The sequence below is a fragment of the Bos indicus genome, chromosome 9 (assembly GCF_029378745.1).
Source record: "Bos indicus isolate NIAB-ARS_2022 breed Sahiwal x Tharparkar chromosome 9, NIAB-ARS_B.indTharparkar_mat_pri_1.0, whole genome shotgun sequence".
Taxonomy (NCBI): Eukaryota; Metazoa; Chordata; class Mammalia; order Artiodactyla; family Bovidae; genus Bos; species Bos indicus.
Window position 1 is genome coordinate 41,988,919 of NC_091768.1, and position 21,159 is coordinate 42,010,077.

The window sequence follows — 21,159 nt, forward strand, 5'->3', positions numbered from 1 at the left end:
TATAATAATCATCAGAATCTGAATAATAAACTGAAATAGTCCCCTTGGTACACTGTAAAGTATGCAATTTTAATTATGTGATTTTTCTAGCTAATTTCTGCTTCAAAAACAGTAAAGTACTTCTGCTTACAAGGTGGCAGAGACGAGAACTTTTCTGAACCTCTCATACACACGTAGTCATCAAAATTTAAATTAGCAGAAACATGCCTTTGAGTTAAATCACAATTAGCCCTTAAGACAGATCTATTTACTGAGAACCCACTATGTGTCCAACATTACCAGCATATGCTAAACACTCTGCATTGGTAAAGCAACTTTTTCCTTTTCAGGTTCTCACAAGTGACATTTTAAAACAAACTATATTTGTTTTCAGCATTAACTACCCAAGCTGACTACATCTATTATTATAAATTGCTCCTACTTGGGAGAATGAGCTTCTAGAAGACAAAATATATCCAGTTGTACTTGTGTATATATATTTTACATAGTTATGTATGGAAGTCAATCAACAGAGATAAATACAAACAGATTGTCTGACAAAATAAAACACAATTTTCAGGGAACAGAAATGACACATTTGTCAGAAGATGTCCACAAATAATTAATTACTTTAGCATAATAAAGATATTCTCTTAATACTAGAGTTTCTTATAAGAGGATACTCATTACTTTCTAACCATCTGTCATCACTCCTCCCTAAAAAACTAATTAGGGTTTCCTCCAATCACACATTATAAATCATGCAAATGTGGATGGCAAAAAACACAGTTTAAAGAAGTTAACATTACAACATTTTGTATTTGAAAAATCACAGGCTTCAGAATTAGCCTTTCACGTTCTAATAATTACCTTGCTTATTTTTCTCATCTTTTCCTGATAAATTATTAGATATTAAACTTAAGAACATTAAAATTAAAAAAAAAAACTTACAGGTAGTAGAGTTTTCCTGCAGCAGGAAGTTCCCTTTTCCGATAATCTATCCCAGAATCTAGCTGGACTGTATTACAGTATTCCTACAATTCAAACAGATAAAATATTTTTTTAAACAAATGGTTGCTTAGAATTATAATCTTTCTGCTATCCCATTTTTTTTTAATTTTTGAAATTTTCCTCAATAAAATAATGTTTAGAATAAAACAATAGAACTCATGTAAGAATCATAAATGTTGCAACATAAAACACATATCAAACCAAAAAATATCAGTTTAATAAAATTCAGATTTGTAGCATGCTTTCCTGAAACTTTGCTAAAACTGCACTGTCAGAAAATTCCCCAAATAACTGCATTGGATTTTTTAAAATTCCAATTTCCATTACTCTGAAGTGAGAAGCTGGAGGCTATCAGAAAGAATGACTCACAGATCTTAAGCATCACAATGGGAGTCAGTCTAAGAAAGCTGCATCACAACATTAGAAGCCACATTTCAAACTGAATGATGATACCAAGGGATGTTACACGCATACCTGCCCTTCACTTCTAAATGACAGTCACTGCCCTTGTCCCTAAGCTCCCTCTCCAGCCACCCATGTCTTCGGAGTTCTAGCCTGCTGTGGACCCCTTCTTCAACCTGAAGTGATCCTAAGCCCCTACTGTCGTTGTCTCCTCACAATCACTCTTTCCTTTCTAGCCTCTGGGGTGCACGCGTGTATGGAAACTGCCATACATCACATACACACCCTAAAATTCTTACAATGGAAGCAAATGAACTTTTGCTACACTTATACAGGTCAGTTGACTTTTCTGGAATATATATATATATATATATATATATATATATATATATATATATATATGTATATATAAAGAGTGAGAGAGTCACACATACATACACGTAATACACACACACACACACATATATATTTAATCATTCTAGTAGAACATGGTAAAGGGTTTTCAGAATAATTCAAGAAACATTTACTGTCTGACCTTTTTGTTTTCATTCAAAATAAAAACTGCATTACAAAACTTGAGGAGGAAAAATAATATTTTGACAACTTCACTACTTTTACTAATGAAAAACTGCATTTGGAAGCTAAGGTAACTGTGGCACATTATATTTTCCAAAGATAGGTGCAATAATGTTTCCATCCCAACAGATCTTCTAACCACTAAGGTAATTTTGCCAGATTATATTTTACGAAGATGGTTGCAGTAATACCTCCAGCCCAACAGACCTTCTAATCATCAAGAAGTCTGTGCACCTCACCTGAATCCTGTGGCTACGGTGAAAATGATGCTGTGCAATAATACCTGATGTGACATCTGAGGCAGCTTCCTACTTGTTGGCCGCAACACCTGCTCTGGCATCCTAAACTGTCAGGTAAGTGCCACCTGCCTGGAGGCAACTAGGAGAGCCTGAAGTTTAGCCTGTACAGAGAGGCCTTAAGATGACATGAAGACAAGAGGTGTCTGACCAATCCCCAGCTGTTCCAGTTGTAGCAGCTAACGCAGTGAGGGAGCCAGAACTGTCAGCTGAGCTTTTCTCAAATCCAAGAAACACAGAAATCAGGAGGAGAATAAAATATTATTTTAAGCCTCTAAATTTTGCAGTCATTTGTTATGCAGCAATAGGTAAGTCAGAAGAGCACCATCTGGGCACACTTGGGAGGTAGCAACATTCCTGCTCCCTGAAATTACATCCTAGAATGTACTGCTCTGCAAGCACTGCTCATCATCTGCACTACAGGGAGTAGACTGTACACGGTGGCAGTGAGAATGCATTTCCCCTCCTCCCATGGGACAGCAGCTAAGGGGCTCAGGGAAGTAAGTTAGGCTGATCAACCATCCATCTGAGACTGAGACTGAGCTCCCCAAGATTGAGGTTTTTTTTTCTTGAAGCAACATTTTCAGTGCTAACACCACAAAAGTCATGGGCACACTGGGATAGTTGGTCACCCTCGGAGAGAAGGCCCTGAAATCTGGCCTGAATGGGTCAAAAAGCTATGGCATTTTGGTTTTTATATATAGCAATTGTGAATCAAGTTTACCTTGATTCAAGGTAAATTGAATCAAGGTAAACTGGAAATGGTCAAACAGGAGATGGCAAGAGTGAACATTAACATTTTAACAATCAGTGAACTAAAATGGACTGGAATGGGCAGATTTAATTCAGATGACCATTATACCTACTTTTGTGGGCAAGAATCCCTTAGAAGAAATGGAGTAGCCCTCATAGTCAATGAAAAAGTCCGAAATGCAGTACTTGGGTGCAATCTCAAAAATGACAGAATGATCTTATCTCTGTTCATTTCCAGGGTAAACCATTCAATATCACAGTAATCCAAGTCTATGCCCCAACAACTAATGCTGAAGAAGCTGAAGTTGAATGGTTCCATGCAAGACCTTCTACAACTAACACCAAAAAAAGATGTCCTTTTCATTATAGGGGACTGGAATGCAAAAGTAGGGAGTCAAGGAGTAACAGGCAAGTTTGGCCTTAGAGTACAATGTGAAGCAGGGCCAAGGCTAACAGAGTTTTGCCAAGAGAACACATTGGTCATAAACACTCTCTTCCAACAACACAAGAGACAACTCTACACATGGACATCACCAGATGGTCAATTCTGAAATCAGACAGATGATATTCTTTGCAGTGGAAGATGGAGAAGCTCTATACAGTCAGCAAAAACAAGACCTGGAGCTGACCGTGGCTCAAATCATGAACTCCTTATTGCAAAATTCATACTTCAAATGAAGAAACCATTCAGGTATGACCTAAATCAAATGGCTAACTATTATACAGTGGAAGTGACAAACAGATTCAAGGGATTAGATCTGATAGACAGAGTGCCTGAAGAATATGGTTAGAGGTGCATGACATTGTATAGGAGGCAGTGATTAAGACCATCCCCAACAAAAAGAAATGCAAAAAAGTAAAATGGTTGTCTGAGGAGGCCTTACAAATAGCTGAGAAAAGAAGAGAAGCAAAACGAAAAGGAGAAAAGGAAAGATACACCCATCTGAATGCAGAGTTCCTTTGAAAAGCAAGGAGAGAAAAGAAAGCTTTCCTAAGTGATCAATGCAAAGAAATAGAGGAAAACAATAGAATGGGGAAGACTAGAGATCATTTCAAGAAAATTAGAGATGCCAAGGGAACATTTCATGCAAAGATGGATACAATAAAGGACAGAAACGGTATAGACCTAACAGAAGCAGAAGATATTAAGAAGAGGTGGCAAGAATACACAGAAGAACTATACAAAAAAGAACTTAATGACCCAGATAACCACGATAGTGTGATCACTCACCTAGAGCCAGACATCCTGGAATGCGAAGTCAAAGGGGGCCTTATGAAGCATCACTATGAACAAAGCTAGTGGAGGTGATAGAATTCCACTTGAGCTATTTCAAATCCTAAAAGAAGATGCTGTGAAAGTGCTGCACCCAACATGCCAGCAAATTTGGAAAACTCAGCAGTGGCCACAGGACTGGAAAAGGTCAGTTTTCATTCCAATCCCAAAGAAAGGCAATGCCAAAGACTGTTCAAACTACCACACAATTGCACTCATCTCACACACTAGCAAAGTAATGCTCAAAATTATCCAAGCCAGGCTGCAATAGTATGTGAACCAAGAACTTCCAGATGTTCAAGCTGGATTTAGAAAAGGCAGAGGAACCAGAGATCAAATTGCCAACATCTGCTGACTCACAGAAAAAGCAAGAGAGTTCCAGAAAAACATCTACTTCTGCTTTTTTCACTACACCAAAGCCTTTGACTGTGTGGATCACAACAAACTGTGAAAAATTCTTCAAGAGATGGGAATACCAGATCACCTGACCTGCCTCCTGAGAAATTTGTATGCAGGACAAGAAGCAACAGTTAGAACCAGACATGGAACAACTGACTGTTCCAAATAGGAAAAGGAGTACGTCAAGGCTGTACATTGTCACCCCGCTTATTTAACTTATATGCAGAGTACATCATGTGAAATGCCAGGTTGGATAAAGCACAAGCTATAATCAAGATTGCCAGGAGAAGTATCAATAACCTCAGATATGCAAATGATACCACCCTTATGGCAGAAAGCGAAGAGGAACTGAAGAGCCTCTTGATGAAAATGAAAGAGGAGAGAGAAAAAGTTGGCTTAAAATTCAACATTCAAAAAACTAAAATCATGGCATCTGGTCCTATCAGTTCATGGCAAATAGATGAGGAAACAATGGAAACAATGACAGACTTTATTTTCTTAGGTTCCAAAATAACTGCAGATGGTGACTGCAGCCATGAAATTAAAAGATGCTTGCTCCTTGGAAGAAAAGCTATGACCAACCTAGACAGCATATTAAAAAGCAAAGATATTACTTTGCCAACAAAGGTCCGTCTAGTCAAAGCTATGGTTTTTCCAGGAGTCACATATGGATGTGAGAGCTGGACCATAAAGAAAGATGAGTACCGAAGAATTGATGCTTTTGAACTGTGGTGTTGGAGAAGACTCTTGAGAGTCCCTTGGACTGCAAAATCAAACCAGTCAATCCTAAAGGAAATCAACCCTGAATATTCATTGGAAGGACAGACGCTGAAGCTGAAGCTCCAATACTCTGGCCACCTGATTCGAAGAAATGACTCATTGGAAATGATGCTGGGAAAAGATTGAAGGCAACAGGAGCAGGGGACGACAGAGGATGAGATGGTTGGATGGCATCACCAACTCGAGGGACATGAGTTTGAGCAAGCTCCAGGAGTTGGTGATGGACAGGGAAGCCTGGCATGCTGCAGTCCATGGGGTCACAAAGAGTCAGACACAACTGAGCAACTGAACTGAACTGAATCAGGTTAGAATAATCCCCAATAAAAGACCAGGCCTTTAGAGACTACAAAGCTAAGCTTTTGAACTACACGTTTGAAGAATTACCTCTGAACCTAACAGTCACAGCACCATGCAATGCTTGGTGTAAGCAGCCACCCACACATCCCTAGCTCGTCATTCCAAGTAGTTCTAAACCACCCTCAGGACTCATGCCCTTAACCCATCTCACCAGAAAGAAATACAGCATTGCCTAAATACATGCATTTCACTCTCCCCTTGCCTCAGAGGACCTGTAAAAAAAAAAACAAGGTATAGCCATACATTTCTCTTCTTCTCAATCTGAGTAATGTAGTAAACCTGCTATAATTTGGGGTTTATGTACTGGGTTTGTACAACTACCCAAAACAAAGAAAGAAGGAGATACACTTGTTCAGGTACACTTCTTTCTCTCTGTCTCTATGAGGGAAATCTGTCCTGGCTTGATAAGGGTCAACTATTCATAATCTACCTGTACTACAGACAATATACTACACAGTGGACCAGTATCTTCATATAAGTGTATCCCCCTAGGTTCTCTATTTCTTTTAAATAACAATTTATCTTATATTACTCAATATTCAATATTCCTAATTTAGTCAAATACTGGTGGGTTTTTTTTGTTTTTTTTGCTATTAAAAAAATAAGGCTAATGAAAGTTATACATAAGTTTCAATTTTTCCTTCTGGGTAACTAACTTCTCTCTTATATGAGTGATTAAGCCCTACCAAATGATTGCATTTGTACATTCACTAATCACCACCAAGGAATACCTAATCAGCAGCATAAGAACTATAACCAAAGCCCGTAGATATTAGCTCTTAATTGTCTGAAAAATACTAACACTCAGTTTATATTTTTAAAGAAAAATAAACCTCTAAATTTCTGATTTCATTCACTTAAGTTAGAGTCTTCAGACCACTTTTCAGGAGAGTGGAGGGGGGTGAAAACTAAGCTATTTCCAAGTTGAAGATGAATCTAGTCAAAAGGGTATGATCTCTAAGCAATCTCCTAATTCCCAAGGATATTTACAAGACCTGTGACCTCTTATCACCAACCAATTCAAATGCATAAAACTAATCAGCCATCAAACTGAATTTATTTTAAGATGGTTTGTATATTTATGTATACAGAGGACAAATACAATTATGCAATTAGGAAATTCAAGGAGGAAAAGGAGGGAGGTTAACACCTTGGGAGCATACTCATGAGTCAAAGGCCTTGACTCTGGAAAGGAAAATATACAACAAAAAGGGTTGTATTCCAGAGTTTACATTTTCTTCAAGATCTATTGTGTGTATATTTAGCAATTCTGGATAATACAGTTAGAAAAATAGCATCTCACAAAAATAACTTCTTACAGCTTCCAGTCTGGCTTTTCCCTTCCCAGTTGGAACAAAAGAACAATAAATACTGTGGAGAAAAATCCTTTAAAGGTACAATATATTAACCTTGTAAGCAAAAATTGAAATAATAAAGATTTCTGTTTGTAAAATACTCTTTTATTATAAAAGTACTATTGCTTATTCTAGAAAATTTGGAAAATAGGAAAAAAAAAACCAACCACATAAATCAAAGTTTTATGCTTATCTAAATGATTACATTAATTGGGAATTTAAAGATGAAAAGTATTGGCATTTTTCTTGATAGTATTCAACTGATAAGTTTTACACAGTTTTAATAAGAAAGCATAAAAGGAAAAAAGGCTGAGACTTTTTCTAGTTCTATAATATAAAATACTGTAATAACTAAGATTTATCTTTTTGCTTAATTCTTAAAAAGTTTACATTTTTCAAACCAAAAAGTGACCCATGCTTATTTCAAAAACTTCAAATATCAAACATATAAAAATAGAAAGTTTATCACCTTCTCAGAAAAAAGTATGTGTATAGCTTATATCCTTCAAGTTTTTCCTTTACACATAGAGATGATGATAGACAAATTGAGATCATATTATACACACTTCTAAGCTTAATCCTTTTTGATACCTTAAAAGTTCTATGAGAGAAATAACTATTATATTTAAATACTGGAAAGCTATACTGCATACCCTACTATTCTGTTTACTAAAAATACAATTCCATAAATAAATGATGAGTAAGAGTACAAAAAACACGCTGAACCAAAAAAAGGGTGGGAGACTGGGTGGGGATGTCTTTTCAAATTTTATTTATGTTTTTAGGCAGCTATACATCTAAATATATATCCTGAAGCAGCTATACCTTCTAAGATAGCTGCCTCAATCTTATTTAAAATACTTATGTGCTACCATTTCAAAGCTTAAGCAATGATATATAAAAATTCAACACACAAACGTCTATACACTTTTAAGCCATTTGTAATTTAAGTATAACAAATATATAAAAATGTAAAAATAAGCATCCAGCTCAATCAAGAATCAGAACAGGACTAGCACTTCTGAGGCCCCCCTAGTATCCTTTTTCACCTTTCCAAATGTAACCAGTATCCTGATTCTAGCATCATAGAATTTTGCCTGTTTCTGGAGCTTTATATAAAAGTGAAATTATACAGTATTCAATATGCATTCTTTTGAGACTGGGCTATTTTATGGTTTACAAGATTTATTCATCCATATGTTTTGTGTAGTTGTAGTTTATCGATTGTTGTATCATACCCACAATGTGAATATGCCATGATTTATTGATTCATTCTACTGTTGATGGACATTTGGGCTGTTTCTAGTTACTAGCTCTTTCAAATAATGCAGCCACAAACATTCCTGCACATGGTTTTTAGTACATATGCATATGTGCTCTTGCTGGATATATACTACCCAAAGAGTTAACTACTTGATCATCAATTCAATTCAGTTCAGTCGCTCAGCTGTGTCTGACTCTTTGCAACCCCTTCGACTGCAGCATGCCAGGCCTCCCTGTCCATCACCAACTCCCAGAGCTTACTCAAACTCATGTCCATCAAGTTGGTAATGCCATCCAACTATCTTATCCTCTGTCGTCCCCTTCTCCTCCTGCCTTCAATCTTTCCCAGGATTAGGGTCTTTTCAAATGAGTCAGTTCTTCGCATCAGGTGGCCAAAGTATTGGAGTTTCAGCTTCAGTATCAGTCCTTCCAATGAATACTCAGGACTGATTTCCTTCAGGATGTACTGGTTGGATCTCCTTGCAGTCCAAGGGACTCTCAAGAGTCTTCTCCAACACCATAGTTCAAAAGCATCATTTCTTTGGCACTCACCTTTCTTTATGGTCCAACTCTCACATCCATACATGACTACTGGAAAAACCATAGCTTTGACTAGATAGACCTTTGTTGGCAAAGTAATATCTCTGCTTTTTAATATGCTGTCTAGGTGGGTCATAGCTTTTCTTCCAAGAAGCAAGCATCTTTCAATTTCATGGCTGCAGTCACCATCTGCAGTGATTTTGGAGCCCCCCAAAATAAAATCTGACACTGTTTTCACTGTTTCCCCATCTATTTCCCATAAAGTGATGGGACCAGATGCCATGATCTTCGTTTTCTGAACATTGAGCTTTAAGCCAACTTTTTCACTCTCCTCTTTCACTTTCATCAAGAGGCTCTTTAGTTCTTCTTCACTTTCTGCCAGAAGGGTGGTGTCATCTGCATATCTGAGGTTATTGATATTTCTCCCGGCAATCTTTATTCCAGTTTGTGCTTCATTCGGCCCGGCATTTCACATGATGTACTCTGCATAGAAGTTAAATAAGCAGGGTGACAATATACAGCCTTGACTTACTCCTTTCCCAACTTGGAACCAGTCCATTGTTTCATGTCCAGTTTTAACCGTTGCTTCCTGACCTTCACACAGATTTCTCAGGAGGCAGGTCAGGTGATTTGGTATTCCCATCTCTTGAAGAATTTTCCAGTTTTTTGTGATCCACACAGTCAAAGGCTTTGGTGTAGTTGATAAAGCAGAAGTAGATGTTTTTCTGGAATTCTCTTACTTTTCGATGATTCAATGGATGTTGGTAATTTGATCTCTGGTTTCTCTGCCTTTTCTAAATCCAGCTTGAACACCTGGAAGTTCATAGTTCATGTACTGTTGAAGCCTGGCTGGGAGAATTTTGAGCATTACTTTGCTAGCGTGTAAGATGAGTGCAATTGTGTGGTAGTTTGAACATTCTTTGGCTGCCTTTCTTTGGGATTGGAATGAAAACTGACCTTTTCCAGTCCTGTGGCCACTGCTGAGTTTTCCAAATTTGTTGGCATGTTGGATGCGGCACTTTCACAGCATCCTCTTTTAGGATTTGAAATAGCTCAAGTGGAATTCTATCACCTCCACTAGCTTTGTTCGTAGTGATGCTTCATAAGGCCCCCTTTGACTTCACATTCCAGGATGTCTGGCTCTAGGTAAGTGATTACACCATTGTGGTTATCTGGGTCATGAAGATCTTTTTTGTATAGTTCTTCTGTGTATTCTTGCCACCTCTTCTTAATATCTTCTGCTTCTGTTAGGTCCATACCATTTCTGTCCTTTATTGTACACATCTTTGCATGAAATGTTCCCTTGGTATCTCTAATTTTCTTGAAGAGATCTCTAGTCTTTCCCATTCTATTGTTTGGGTAAGAGTATATTCAGCTTTAGAGGATACTGCCAGTTTTCCAAGGTGATTGTGCAACCTACACTCCCTATAGTAGTGTATGTGAATTTATGTATTTACTACTGGTATAAAGAAATACAATCAGTTTTTGAATAGTGTCCTTAGATTCAGCAGTTTTAGAAACTCACTTATTGAAGTAATTTTTTGTGTATGATTTTTAGGATTATACTATAGATGGTCCATATATTTCATAAATATACTGCATTATTTTACTTACAAAAATGTACACCTACCCATAGTTTAACAAGTTCCCTGCAAATTCAGTATTTATTTTGAATCAACTTAATTATCATTGAATACTAAACACTGGGCATATCCTTGGTTACTGGAAATACAATAATGAATAAGATATAGCTTTAGTACTGACAGTCTGGTAGAATTCAGATGTTTTCAAGTTATCATATCCTTCTCCTTCCAATCACAGGCATAATTTTTCAGATTTAGTCTTCCACCAATTGCTTAGCTCTGTGATTTTAGCCTGTCACTTAATCTTTCTGAATGTCAGCTTTCTCCTCCATAAAATAAGGAATTGAATCATGATCCCTTTCAGTCTACAATTCTTAATGTTATTGCTGAAGTTCTCTCAGTTCAGGGCTAAGATCTTCTCTGGGCTTTTTGAGTTCTGGAGTAGACCCCAGCCCCAGAGCCTATCTGAAGTCACCTCAGCTCCTTTGCTCTTGATCACTTCATGCTCCAAAATAAATAAAAACTTTTTTTTCCACTGCCCCACCCCTCCTACCCTGGCTATCCCAGTTTCTCTGACACTTAAAACATCCACACCCTGGAGAGAAGGGAACCCTCCTACTCGGGAAAATAAGCTGGTACACCCACTCTGAAGAATAGTATAGAGGTTCCTTAAAAAAACTAAAAGTAGAGCTACCGTATGACCCTGCAATCCTACTCCTGGGGATATGTCTGGAGAAAACCATGATCTGAAAGGTTATGTGCACCCTAATGCTCATTGCAGCACTGTTTACAGTAACCAACATGGAAGCAACGTAAATGTCCACTGACAGATGAATGGATAAAGAAGGTGTGATACATATACTGGGGCTTCCCTGACGATGGCTCAGTGGGTAAAGAATCCACCTGCAGTGTAGGAGACACTGGTATATATATGATGCAATACTACTTAACCATTAAAAAGAATGAAATAATGCTATTTGCAGTAACATGGATGGACCCAGTGATTGTCATACTGAGTGAAGGAAGTCAGACAGAGAAAGATCAATATCATATGATATCACTTATATACAGAATACAAAAAAATGAACCAATGAATTCATATACAAAACAGAAAGAGATTCAGGGACTTAGAAAATAAACTCATGGCTGCCAGGGGGAAGGGACAGTTAGGGAATTTGGGATGGACATGTACACACTGCTATATTTAAAATTGATAACCAATAAGGACCTACTGTATGGCACATGGAACTCTGCTCAATGTTATGCGGCAGCCTGAACAGAAGGGGATTTGGAAGAGAATGTGTACAGTATATGTATGGCTGAATCCCTTTGCTGTTCACCTGAAACCATCACAACACTGTTAATCAGCTATGTCCCAATATAAAATAAAAAGTTAAAAAAAACACACACCCACACCCTATCACTTCAGCAAGTAAGATCTGTATCTCTCCTTTTTATCCAGCAATTTCAAAAAATTTTCCCCCTGTCAAAAAGCAGGAAAGGAAGACATTTAACACCTGCAAAGTACCTATTATATGACTCAGTTGTGCCAGGAAACTGACTTGAATTTATCTCATTATAATCCTTACAAAAATCATACATAGAACAAGGTAATCATTTTTATATGCCCATTTTACAGTTAAGGAAATTTATGAGGGAGATTATTTTTTCTTAAATCACTGTCATGGGTTAAACTGTGCCCCCTGCAAATTCATATGTTAAAGTCCTAATCTGTTGCTCAGAATGTGACTATGCAAGAGATGAGAGACTTTGAAAGGTGACTGCATTAAAGTGAAGTGTTTGTTGTGACAAGTGGGAAAAAAAGTGAAGTGTTCATGGTGGGTCCCAATTCAATATGACTAGTGTCCTTATAAGAGGAGGAAATTAGGACACAGACCTGTGTATGCACAAAGGAAGGACCATGAGAAGACAGAGAAAGAAGACAGCCATCTTCAAGTCAAGGAGAGAAACCTCAGAGGAAATCATCCCCGTCAATACCTTCATCTTGGACTTCTAACCTCCAGAACTATGAGAAAATACATTTCTGTGGTTTGAGCCATCCAGGCTGTGGTACTTTGTTATGGTAGCCTTAATCAATACAATCACTAATATTCTTATTCCATTAATAAATACACAGGAAAGCATTTTTTAAGAGTAAAAAAGGAAAAAAATTTTATGAACTTTAAAAAAACGTCAGGGCTGGAATGAAAAAGCACCCCTGAATACACCTGTTTCTAAGCTGCGCTACAAATCTTACCTTTTTTGCAGCCTCAGCTGGAAGGGAAAACAGTTTTCCTTAGAATTTAAAGAGCTCCAGAGAGGGCACAGTCTGCAGATAGCTAAGCCATGATTTGCTCAGGTTATTTTTGCCCCCAAATCCATGGTCTACCCACCATATCAGGTCTTCCCAGCATGTCACACTGGTTTATTAAGCAGTAGCCACAGGATCAGTTTTCTTTCACTTTATACAATTTACAGGATTAACTTTTGTTCCCCAACTCCTCCATCCCTGTCCCACAGTAATTACCTCTGCCCAGTATAAATTTCTTAATCGCTCTTCTGGAGGTCCACATTGTATGATTCTATTATGATTTCCTCTAAGTATTTAGTCCAAAACTGTGAGATATATGTACCCTCTACTAAATTCTATACTTTAATGGGTTGTAATACAGTAAATTTCCGTTATATAGGACATCTTCTATGTTTAAAGTGTCTGGCCAACTCATGGTCCACTATTTTTGTGACCTTTACTTGATCATCTACACCAATGTTGTCTGTCTTGGAAGGTAAACTCCAAGAGTAGGGACTGCCTGCTTAACCTGCTGCATGTACTCATAGGCCCTACAAAGCTGGACTGGAGTCCAATGTTGGTGATGATCTCCTCTCTATTATGGGAAGAAAAAGGAAAGTACAAACTAACCTTTAATGATGATTCTCTTCTATAAACTACAGATGAAGATTCTGTTCATATTCTTAAAATATCTCAATAAAACTGCCATAAACTCAGTAAAAGAATTTGAGATGTAAATAAGTGGGCCTATATCATCAACATTATCAAAAAGCAAAGTGCCAGGATCCATTCTAAACTCTCTGTATTTAATTATTAATAATATTCTTATTAGTGCCTACCACTCTAAAAAGCAGGCATTCTTCTTCTTCTCATTTTACAGAGGAATAAAGAAATAAAGCACAGAGAAGTTACGAAACTTGCCCAGTGTCAAAGAGCAGAAAAGTGGTAGGATTCAACCCAAGCATTTTGGTTGCAGTGTTCATGTTCTTAACTACTTTGCCATACTGACACCTTAGGGTATGTTCAAGCAATCAGGGCTCTTGCTTGGATATACAAAGCAACTGAATGTTCACATAGGCTTACTGGGAAGTTGTGATACTCTGTTAGCCTGCTGGAGAAAAGTCCTACTTTTGTTGTTCATATGCTAACTGAGTAAGGCCTCTAGTCTTGACGGTTATCTGGAGAAGCAGCGATGTTACAATGAACAGATCTGCTTATCTACATCCAACCTAACTTCACACAAAAATGACACTGGGCAGATTTTTAGAGATTCTGTTCAGCTATATCATATTGTACATAAGAACCTGGAAGTTTCCCTACAATGACTGAGATAATAGAAACAGATTTGTTTCAAGCCTGTAAGTCAGCAACTCCGCATGATTTCTTGTCATTTATTTATAATCTACTGTGTTGCACAAGGGTTAATGTGGCTTCATAAAAATATGGCATGTTGCTGCTGCTGCTGCTGCTAAGTCGCTTCAGTCGTGTCCAACTCTGTGCGACCCCACAGACGGCGGCCAACCAGGCTCCCCCGTCCCTGGGATTCTCCAGACAAGAACACAGTAAATTCAATTTCACCATCTAATTTTCAGGGTTAGCTAATACACAAGTAAAGAGTAATTTGACAAAATCTAACAAAGCTTTAATTGCATAGAACCTTTGATCCAGAAGTTCCATTTATAGGAGTCTAACCTACAGAAACACTGACTCATGTGATTAAACATTTGTAAACAGGTTTTTTAAGCACTATCTGAAAAGCAAATAACTAAAATAAACCTAAGTATACAAAAATAGCAGATTAGTTATAAAAATGACAGTGCAGCCATAATGTGAACTACAAAGCAGCCATTTAAAGAATAAGATGGAGTCATATTTGGGATCAAAAGATCTCCAGGATATTTACAATGGATAAAAGCACAAGTCAGATTAAGACGTAACTATTGTAACCCCATTGATTTACAACAAAACAAAACTGTATATTTAGGTAATATATAGAGAGATATATATATGCATAAATGCTTGAAAAGATACACTAAACTTTTTCCTGCTTAAAGTGATATAATTGACATATAAGTTTCAGTTGTATAACTGATATACTTGGTATATTGCAAAAATTACCACAGTAGCATTGGTTAACACCTCCACCACACTATATAATCATCCTTTTATTTTGTGGTAAGAATATACTTACTCTCTTAGCAACTTTCCAATATATAATACAATATCCTTAACCATAATCACTATACTGTACATTTAATCATCTCATAACTGAAAACTTTGTACCTTTTAACCAACATTTCCTCATTTTCCCCATCTTCAAGCCCCTGGAAAACACCATCTATTCTGTTTCCAACAGTTCAGATTTTTTAGATTCCACACATAAGTGATATCTAGTACCTGTCTTTCTCTTCTCTGATTTATTTCACTTAGCATAATGTCCTCAAGGTTCATCTATTTTGTCACAAATGGCAGGATTTCCTTCTTTCTCACGGCTGAAAAATATTCCCCTGTGTGTGTGTATGAGAGAGAGAGAGAGAGACAGACAGAGAGACAGCACTTTTATCCATTCACCCACTGATTGAAACTTAGGTTGCTTCTACATTTTCACTACTATGAAAAATGCTGCAAGGAACATGGGGATGCAAGCATCTCTAGGGAAAATGATTTCATTTCCTCTGAATAAACACCCAGAAGTGGGACTGCTGGATAATATGCCAGCTCTATTCTTAATTTTCTGAGCAACTTCCACACTGTTTTCCATAGTGGCTGCAACAATTCACAGTCCCATTGGCAGTACGTGAGGATTCCCTTCTCTCCACATTCTCAACATCTATCTCTTATCCGTTTGAGAGCAGCTGTTTTAATGGATGAGAGGTGATATATCTCTGTCATTTTGATTTCCATTGCCCTGATGTGATTATTGATTCTGAGCATCTTTTCAGATACTTGTTGGCCATTTGTATATCTTCTTTGGAAAAATGTCTATTCAGTTCTTCTGCCCATTTTTAGAAGTATCCTATTAACAGTGTACTACTCGCCTATTTTTCCCTTCAGATCGGTTAGTATTTGCTTAATATACTTAGTTGCTCCAATACTGCATGCATATGTATTTATGATGGTTATATCTTGGGATGAATTGATCCTTTTATCATTATAATGATTTTCTTTGCCTCTTATTGAAGCTTTTTTATTTAAAGTCTACTTTGATATACGTATAGCTATCCCTACTCTTGGTTTCCACTTGTACTGAATATCTTTTTCAATCCCTTCACCTTGAGCCCATGTGTCCTTAAAGCTCAAGTGAGTCTCACGTAGGCAGCATATAGTTTGGTCTTTTTTTTTTTTTTAATTTATTTTTAAACTTTACATAATTGTATTAGTTTTGCCAAATATCAAAATGAATCCGCCACAGGTATACATGTGTTCCCCATCCTGAACCCTCCTCCCTCCTCCCTCCCCATACCATCCCTCTGGGTCATCCCAGTGCACCAGCCCCAAGCATCCAGTATCGTGTATCGAACCTGGACTGGCAACTCGTTTCCTACATGATATTTTACATGTTTCAATGTCATTCTCTCAAATCTTCCCACCCTCTCCCTCTCCCACAGAGTCCATAAGACTGTTCTATACATCAGTGTCTCTTTTGCTATCTTGTACACCGGGTTATTGTTACCATCTTTCTAAATTCCATATATATGCGTTAGTATACTGTATGTTTTTCCTTCTGGCTTACTTCACTCTGTATAATAGGCTCCAGTTTCATCCACCTCATTAGAACTGATTCAAATGTATTCTTTTTAATGGCTGAGTAATACTCCATTGTGTATATGTACCACAGCTTTCTTATCCATTCATCTGCTGATGGACATCTAGGTTGCTTCCATGTCTTGGCTATTATAAACAGTGCTGCGATGAACATTGGGGTACACATGTCTCTTTCCCTTCTGGTTTCCTCAGTGTGTATGCCCAGCAGTGGGATTGCTAGATCATAAGGCAGTTCTATTTCCAGTTTTTTAAGGAATCTCCACACTGTTCTCCATAGTGGCTGTACTAGTTTGCATTCCCACCAACAGCTATCCAGCTACCCTATACCTTTTGACTGGAGAGTTAATCTATTTACATTTAGAGTAATTATTGATAGAAGAGGACTTATTACTGCCATCTTGTTAAGTTTTATAGTGCTCTTTTCCCCTCTTTCCTCTCTAGCTGCCTTCCTTTGCAAACAGATGATTTTCCTTAGTGGTATGCTATAACTCCCTTCTCTTTATTGTCTGTGAACCTACTCTAGGTTTTTGTTTTGTGGTTACCATGAGGCTTACATAAAACATATTATGCATACAGCAGTCTATTTTACACTGATAACTTAACTTCAATCACATGCAAAAACTCTACCCTTTTACTATCCATCTTTTGTTTTTGATGTCACAATTCACCTATTTTATATTGTATGTCCATTAACAAATTATTGTTGCTGTAGTTATTTTTAATACTCTTTCCATTTAACCTTTATACTAGAGCTAAATGGCTAACACACCATCTTACAGTATTAGGGTATCCTGAATTTGACTATGTACTTATCTCTACCAGTGTGTTGTTTATTTTCATATGTTTCATGTTACTAACTATTGTCCTTTCGTTTCACTTTGAACAATGCTCTTGTTTGAAGAGCATTTCTTGTCAGGCAGTTCTAGCAGTAATGTACTACCTCAGCTTCTGGTTGCCAGGGAAAGTTGCTATCTATACTGTATTTCAAAAGGATAACTCTTGGTTGGCCAGTTTTAATTTCAGCACTTTGAAATAAAACACATCCCACTCTCTCCTGGCCTGTAAGGTTTCCGCTGAAAAACCTACTAATAGCCTTACAGAGGTTCCCCTAATAAGACACAAGTTTCTTTTCTTTTGCAGCTTTTAAGATCCTCTCTGATTTTTGACCGTTTTATTATAAGGTGTCTTGGAGAGGATTCTTTAAGTTGAGATTGTTTGATGACTTAGAAGCTTCATGAATCTGGATATATAAATCTTTCCCCAGAACTGGGAAGTTTCTAGTCATTATTTCTTTAAATAAACTTTCTATTCCATTTCTCTCTCTTCTTCTTCTGGAACCCCAATAATTCACAGATTCTTTTGAAGGTATCTCATAGATTATGTAGTCTTTCTTTTCTTTATTCTCCAACTGAATAATTTTAAAGTTCCTGTCTTCAATCTCACTGATTCTTTCTTCTCCTTGATCAGCTATAATACTGAATGTTCTCTATTGCATGTTCTTTCATTTCATTCATTGTATTCTTCAGTTTCACAATTTCTGCTTCTTTTCTATGATTTTTATCTCTTTGTTAAACTTTTCACTTTATGCATTTTTTTCTTGATTTTGTTGAATTATCTTTGTGTGTGTTTTCTTATAGCTACTGAATTTCCTTAAAACAACTATTTTAAATTCTTTACGGAGTAAATCTCATACCTCCATATCTTTGGGGTCAGTTATTGATGATTTCTGTGATCCTTTGGTGTCACACTTCCTTGACTTTTTATGTTCCCTGATGTTTTGTGCTGTCTTCATATTTTAAGTAGCAGTCGTCTCCTCTTAGCCTCATTGATGCTCAGTTGTGTCTGACTCTTTGTGACCCCACGGACCATAGATTCCACAGAATTCTCTAGGCCAAAATACTGGAGTGGTTACCCTTTACCTTCTCCAGGGGATCTTCCCAACCCAGGGATCGAACCCAGGTCTCCCGCATTGCAGGCAGATTCTTTACCAGCTGAGCCACAAGGGCCACCCAAGAATACTGGAGTGGGTAGCCTATCCCTTCTCCAGTGGAGCAGTCATCTCCTCTGCTGCTGCTGTTGCTAAGTCGCTTCAGTCGTGTCCAACTCTGTGTGACCCCAGAGACAGCAGCCCACCAGGCTCCCCCATTCCTGGGATTCACCAGGCAAGAACACTGGAGTGGGTTGCCATTTCCTCCTCCAATGCATGAAAGTGAAAAGTCAAAGTGAAGTCGCTCAGTCGTGTCTGACTCTTAGCAACCCCATGGACTGCAGCCTACCAGGCTCCTCCATCCATGGGATTTTTCAGGCAAGAGTACTGGAGTGGGGTGCCATCGCCTTCTCCAGTCATCTCCTCCAGTCTTTACTAATTGCTTTAAGGACAGAAATATCTTCCATCAGCCCTAGTAGAGATGTCAAGGCTTTCTCAGATCTTCTAAGGCTACTGGGCTTCCCTGATAGCTCAGGTGGTAAAGAATTAGCCTGCAACACAGAAGACCCTGATTCGATTCCTGGGTCAGGAAGATCTGCTGGCGAAGGGACAGGCTACACACTCCAGTATTCTTGGATTTCCCTGTGGCTCAGCTGGTGAAGAATCCACCCGCAATGCAGGAGACCTGGGTTCTATCCCTGGGTTGGGAAGATCCACTGTAGAAGGGAAAGGGTACCCACTCCAGTATTCTGGCCTGGAGAATTCCATAAACTGTATATAGTCCTTGAGGTTGCAAAGAGTCAGAAATGACTGAGCAACTTTCACTTCACTCACTACTTGATGATTCTTGCTCCCTCTTGTGGAAGAATTCTTAAGCTTGTATGCCCTCTGTGGATCCTGTAACACACCAAGCCTAGTGCTGACAGCCTCCCTTCTGTTTTTCCAAAGATAAGACTAAAGCTCAAATTTGTGGTCTCTCCCTGGCCCACATTTTCAGGCTGATTTTCTGAACATGCTCACAAACCATGTGCCAAAGCTCTCTCTCACTAGCACCATTAGGGGCACTCACAGGGCACCAGTCTCAGAGTTGGGGGGTGGGATGAGAGGAGGCACCCCCTAGGCTGGGGGTGACTAGGGCCATGTGAGGGGGATGTGTGGGCAAGGTGTCCCCCATAGCTGGCAGGCAAGCTTCTTAAAGGCGTCCATGAAGCAGTTAGTAGGATCCTCCTTCCTAGAATCCTATCTGCTGCTCTCTCAGCCTCTTCCCATGCTCCAGGCACACAGCTCACATTCAAGATCATCTCTCCTGGCCCCAAGCTGTGCAGCCTGTGGGAGAGTGATGTGGATAAAAAGTCAAAGTATTTCTCTTACCCTCTCCAATGAATGCAAAGTCTTATTTGTTTTTGTTCCAACAGCATGCTGGAACTTCTCCACTAAAAATCTGGACATCCACAAAAGCTCTCCCTTGTCCTTGGGCGACTGTTTAATATAGTGTGTTCAGGGGCTCCCAGAACATGGTCAGGATGGCTGGAGCTGGTTCATGGCCACTGTAGGGTCCACAGCCAAGACCGAGGTCTACATATGTGTTTCCTGACAGATGGGTGGGCAGTGTCCTCCAAGGTCCCTTGGTGTATGGTGCTGAATCTCACAAAGTTACTTTTGTCTATGGATGGATGCCAAATTATTGGCAGTGGAGGGGGGAACATGAACACAAGGTCTCTTATTTAGCCTTGGTGCTGATTTCAATTCTCCACATTCCATTTTTAAGAGTGGTTACTCCTGGGGAGGAAAGTAGTAATGAGGTCAGGGTGGAAGGTGGGAGAAAATGGGGAGAAAGTAGTGAAGGGGGAGATTTCAATATATAGTGTATATATATATATATATATATATATACACGCTAAACTGATGTTTGGACTTTTTAACTTAATATATTCACTTATCTTTCATGAAATTGTATAAAAGGAAAGATTTTACAGAATTCCATGTATTGTGCCCAAATAGTGGTGCCTGGAAAAAGCTGATAGCTATCTTACAGATATCATAGCTATTATACATTTCCAGCTTTGTCATAACAAACAGAATTTTAATTAATGTTCCATTGTTCTCCCACTATTTACTTTATCCAAGAAAACCAGAGTTCTCATTCTGGAAGTTAAAAAAAGAAAATCATAGAATGATATACAACAGACTAGAAAAAGTCGATGCCTATACCTCTTGAGAATCCTTTTTATAAGCATGTGAAGTGAAAGTTGTTCAGTCATGTCCAGCTCTTTGCGACACCAAGAACTATGCAGTCCATGGAATTCTCTAGGCCAGAATACTGGAGTGGATCAGATCAGATCAGATCAGTCGCTCAGTCGTGTCTGACTCTTTGCGACCCCATGAATCACAGCACGCCAGGCCTCCCTGTCTATCACCAACTCCCGGAGTTTACTCAGACTCACGTCCATCGAGTCAGTGATGCCATCCAGCCATCTCATCCTCTGTCGTCCCCTTCTCCTCCTGCCCCCAATCCCTCCCAGCATCAGAGTCTTTTCCAATGAGTCAACTCTTCGCATGAGGTAGCCAAAGTACTGGAGTTTCAGCTTTAGCATCATTCCTTCCAAAGAA

At 38.4% G+C, this 21,159-nt stretch overlaps 1 protein-coding gene across 1 annotated transcript in view; it reads right to left on the reverse strand.

Annotated features, from left to right (window-relative positions):
* AFG1L (AFG1 like ATPase) overlaps positions 1–21,159 on the reverse strand; it is a 197,836-nt gene that overhangs the window by 73,394 nt on the left and 103,283 nt on the right. Inside the window, exon 8 of the mRNA XM_019967261.2 lies at positions 931–1,013. Within this exon, the coding sequence (XP_019822820.2) occupies positions 931–1,013 (83 nt within the window). The remainder of the gene's footprint in view (positions 1–930; positions 1,014–21,159) is intronic.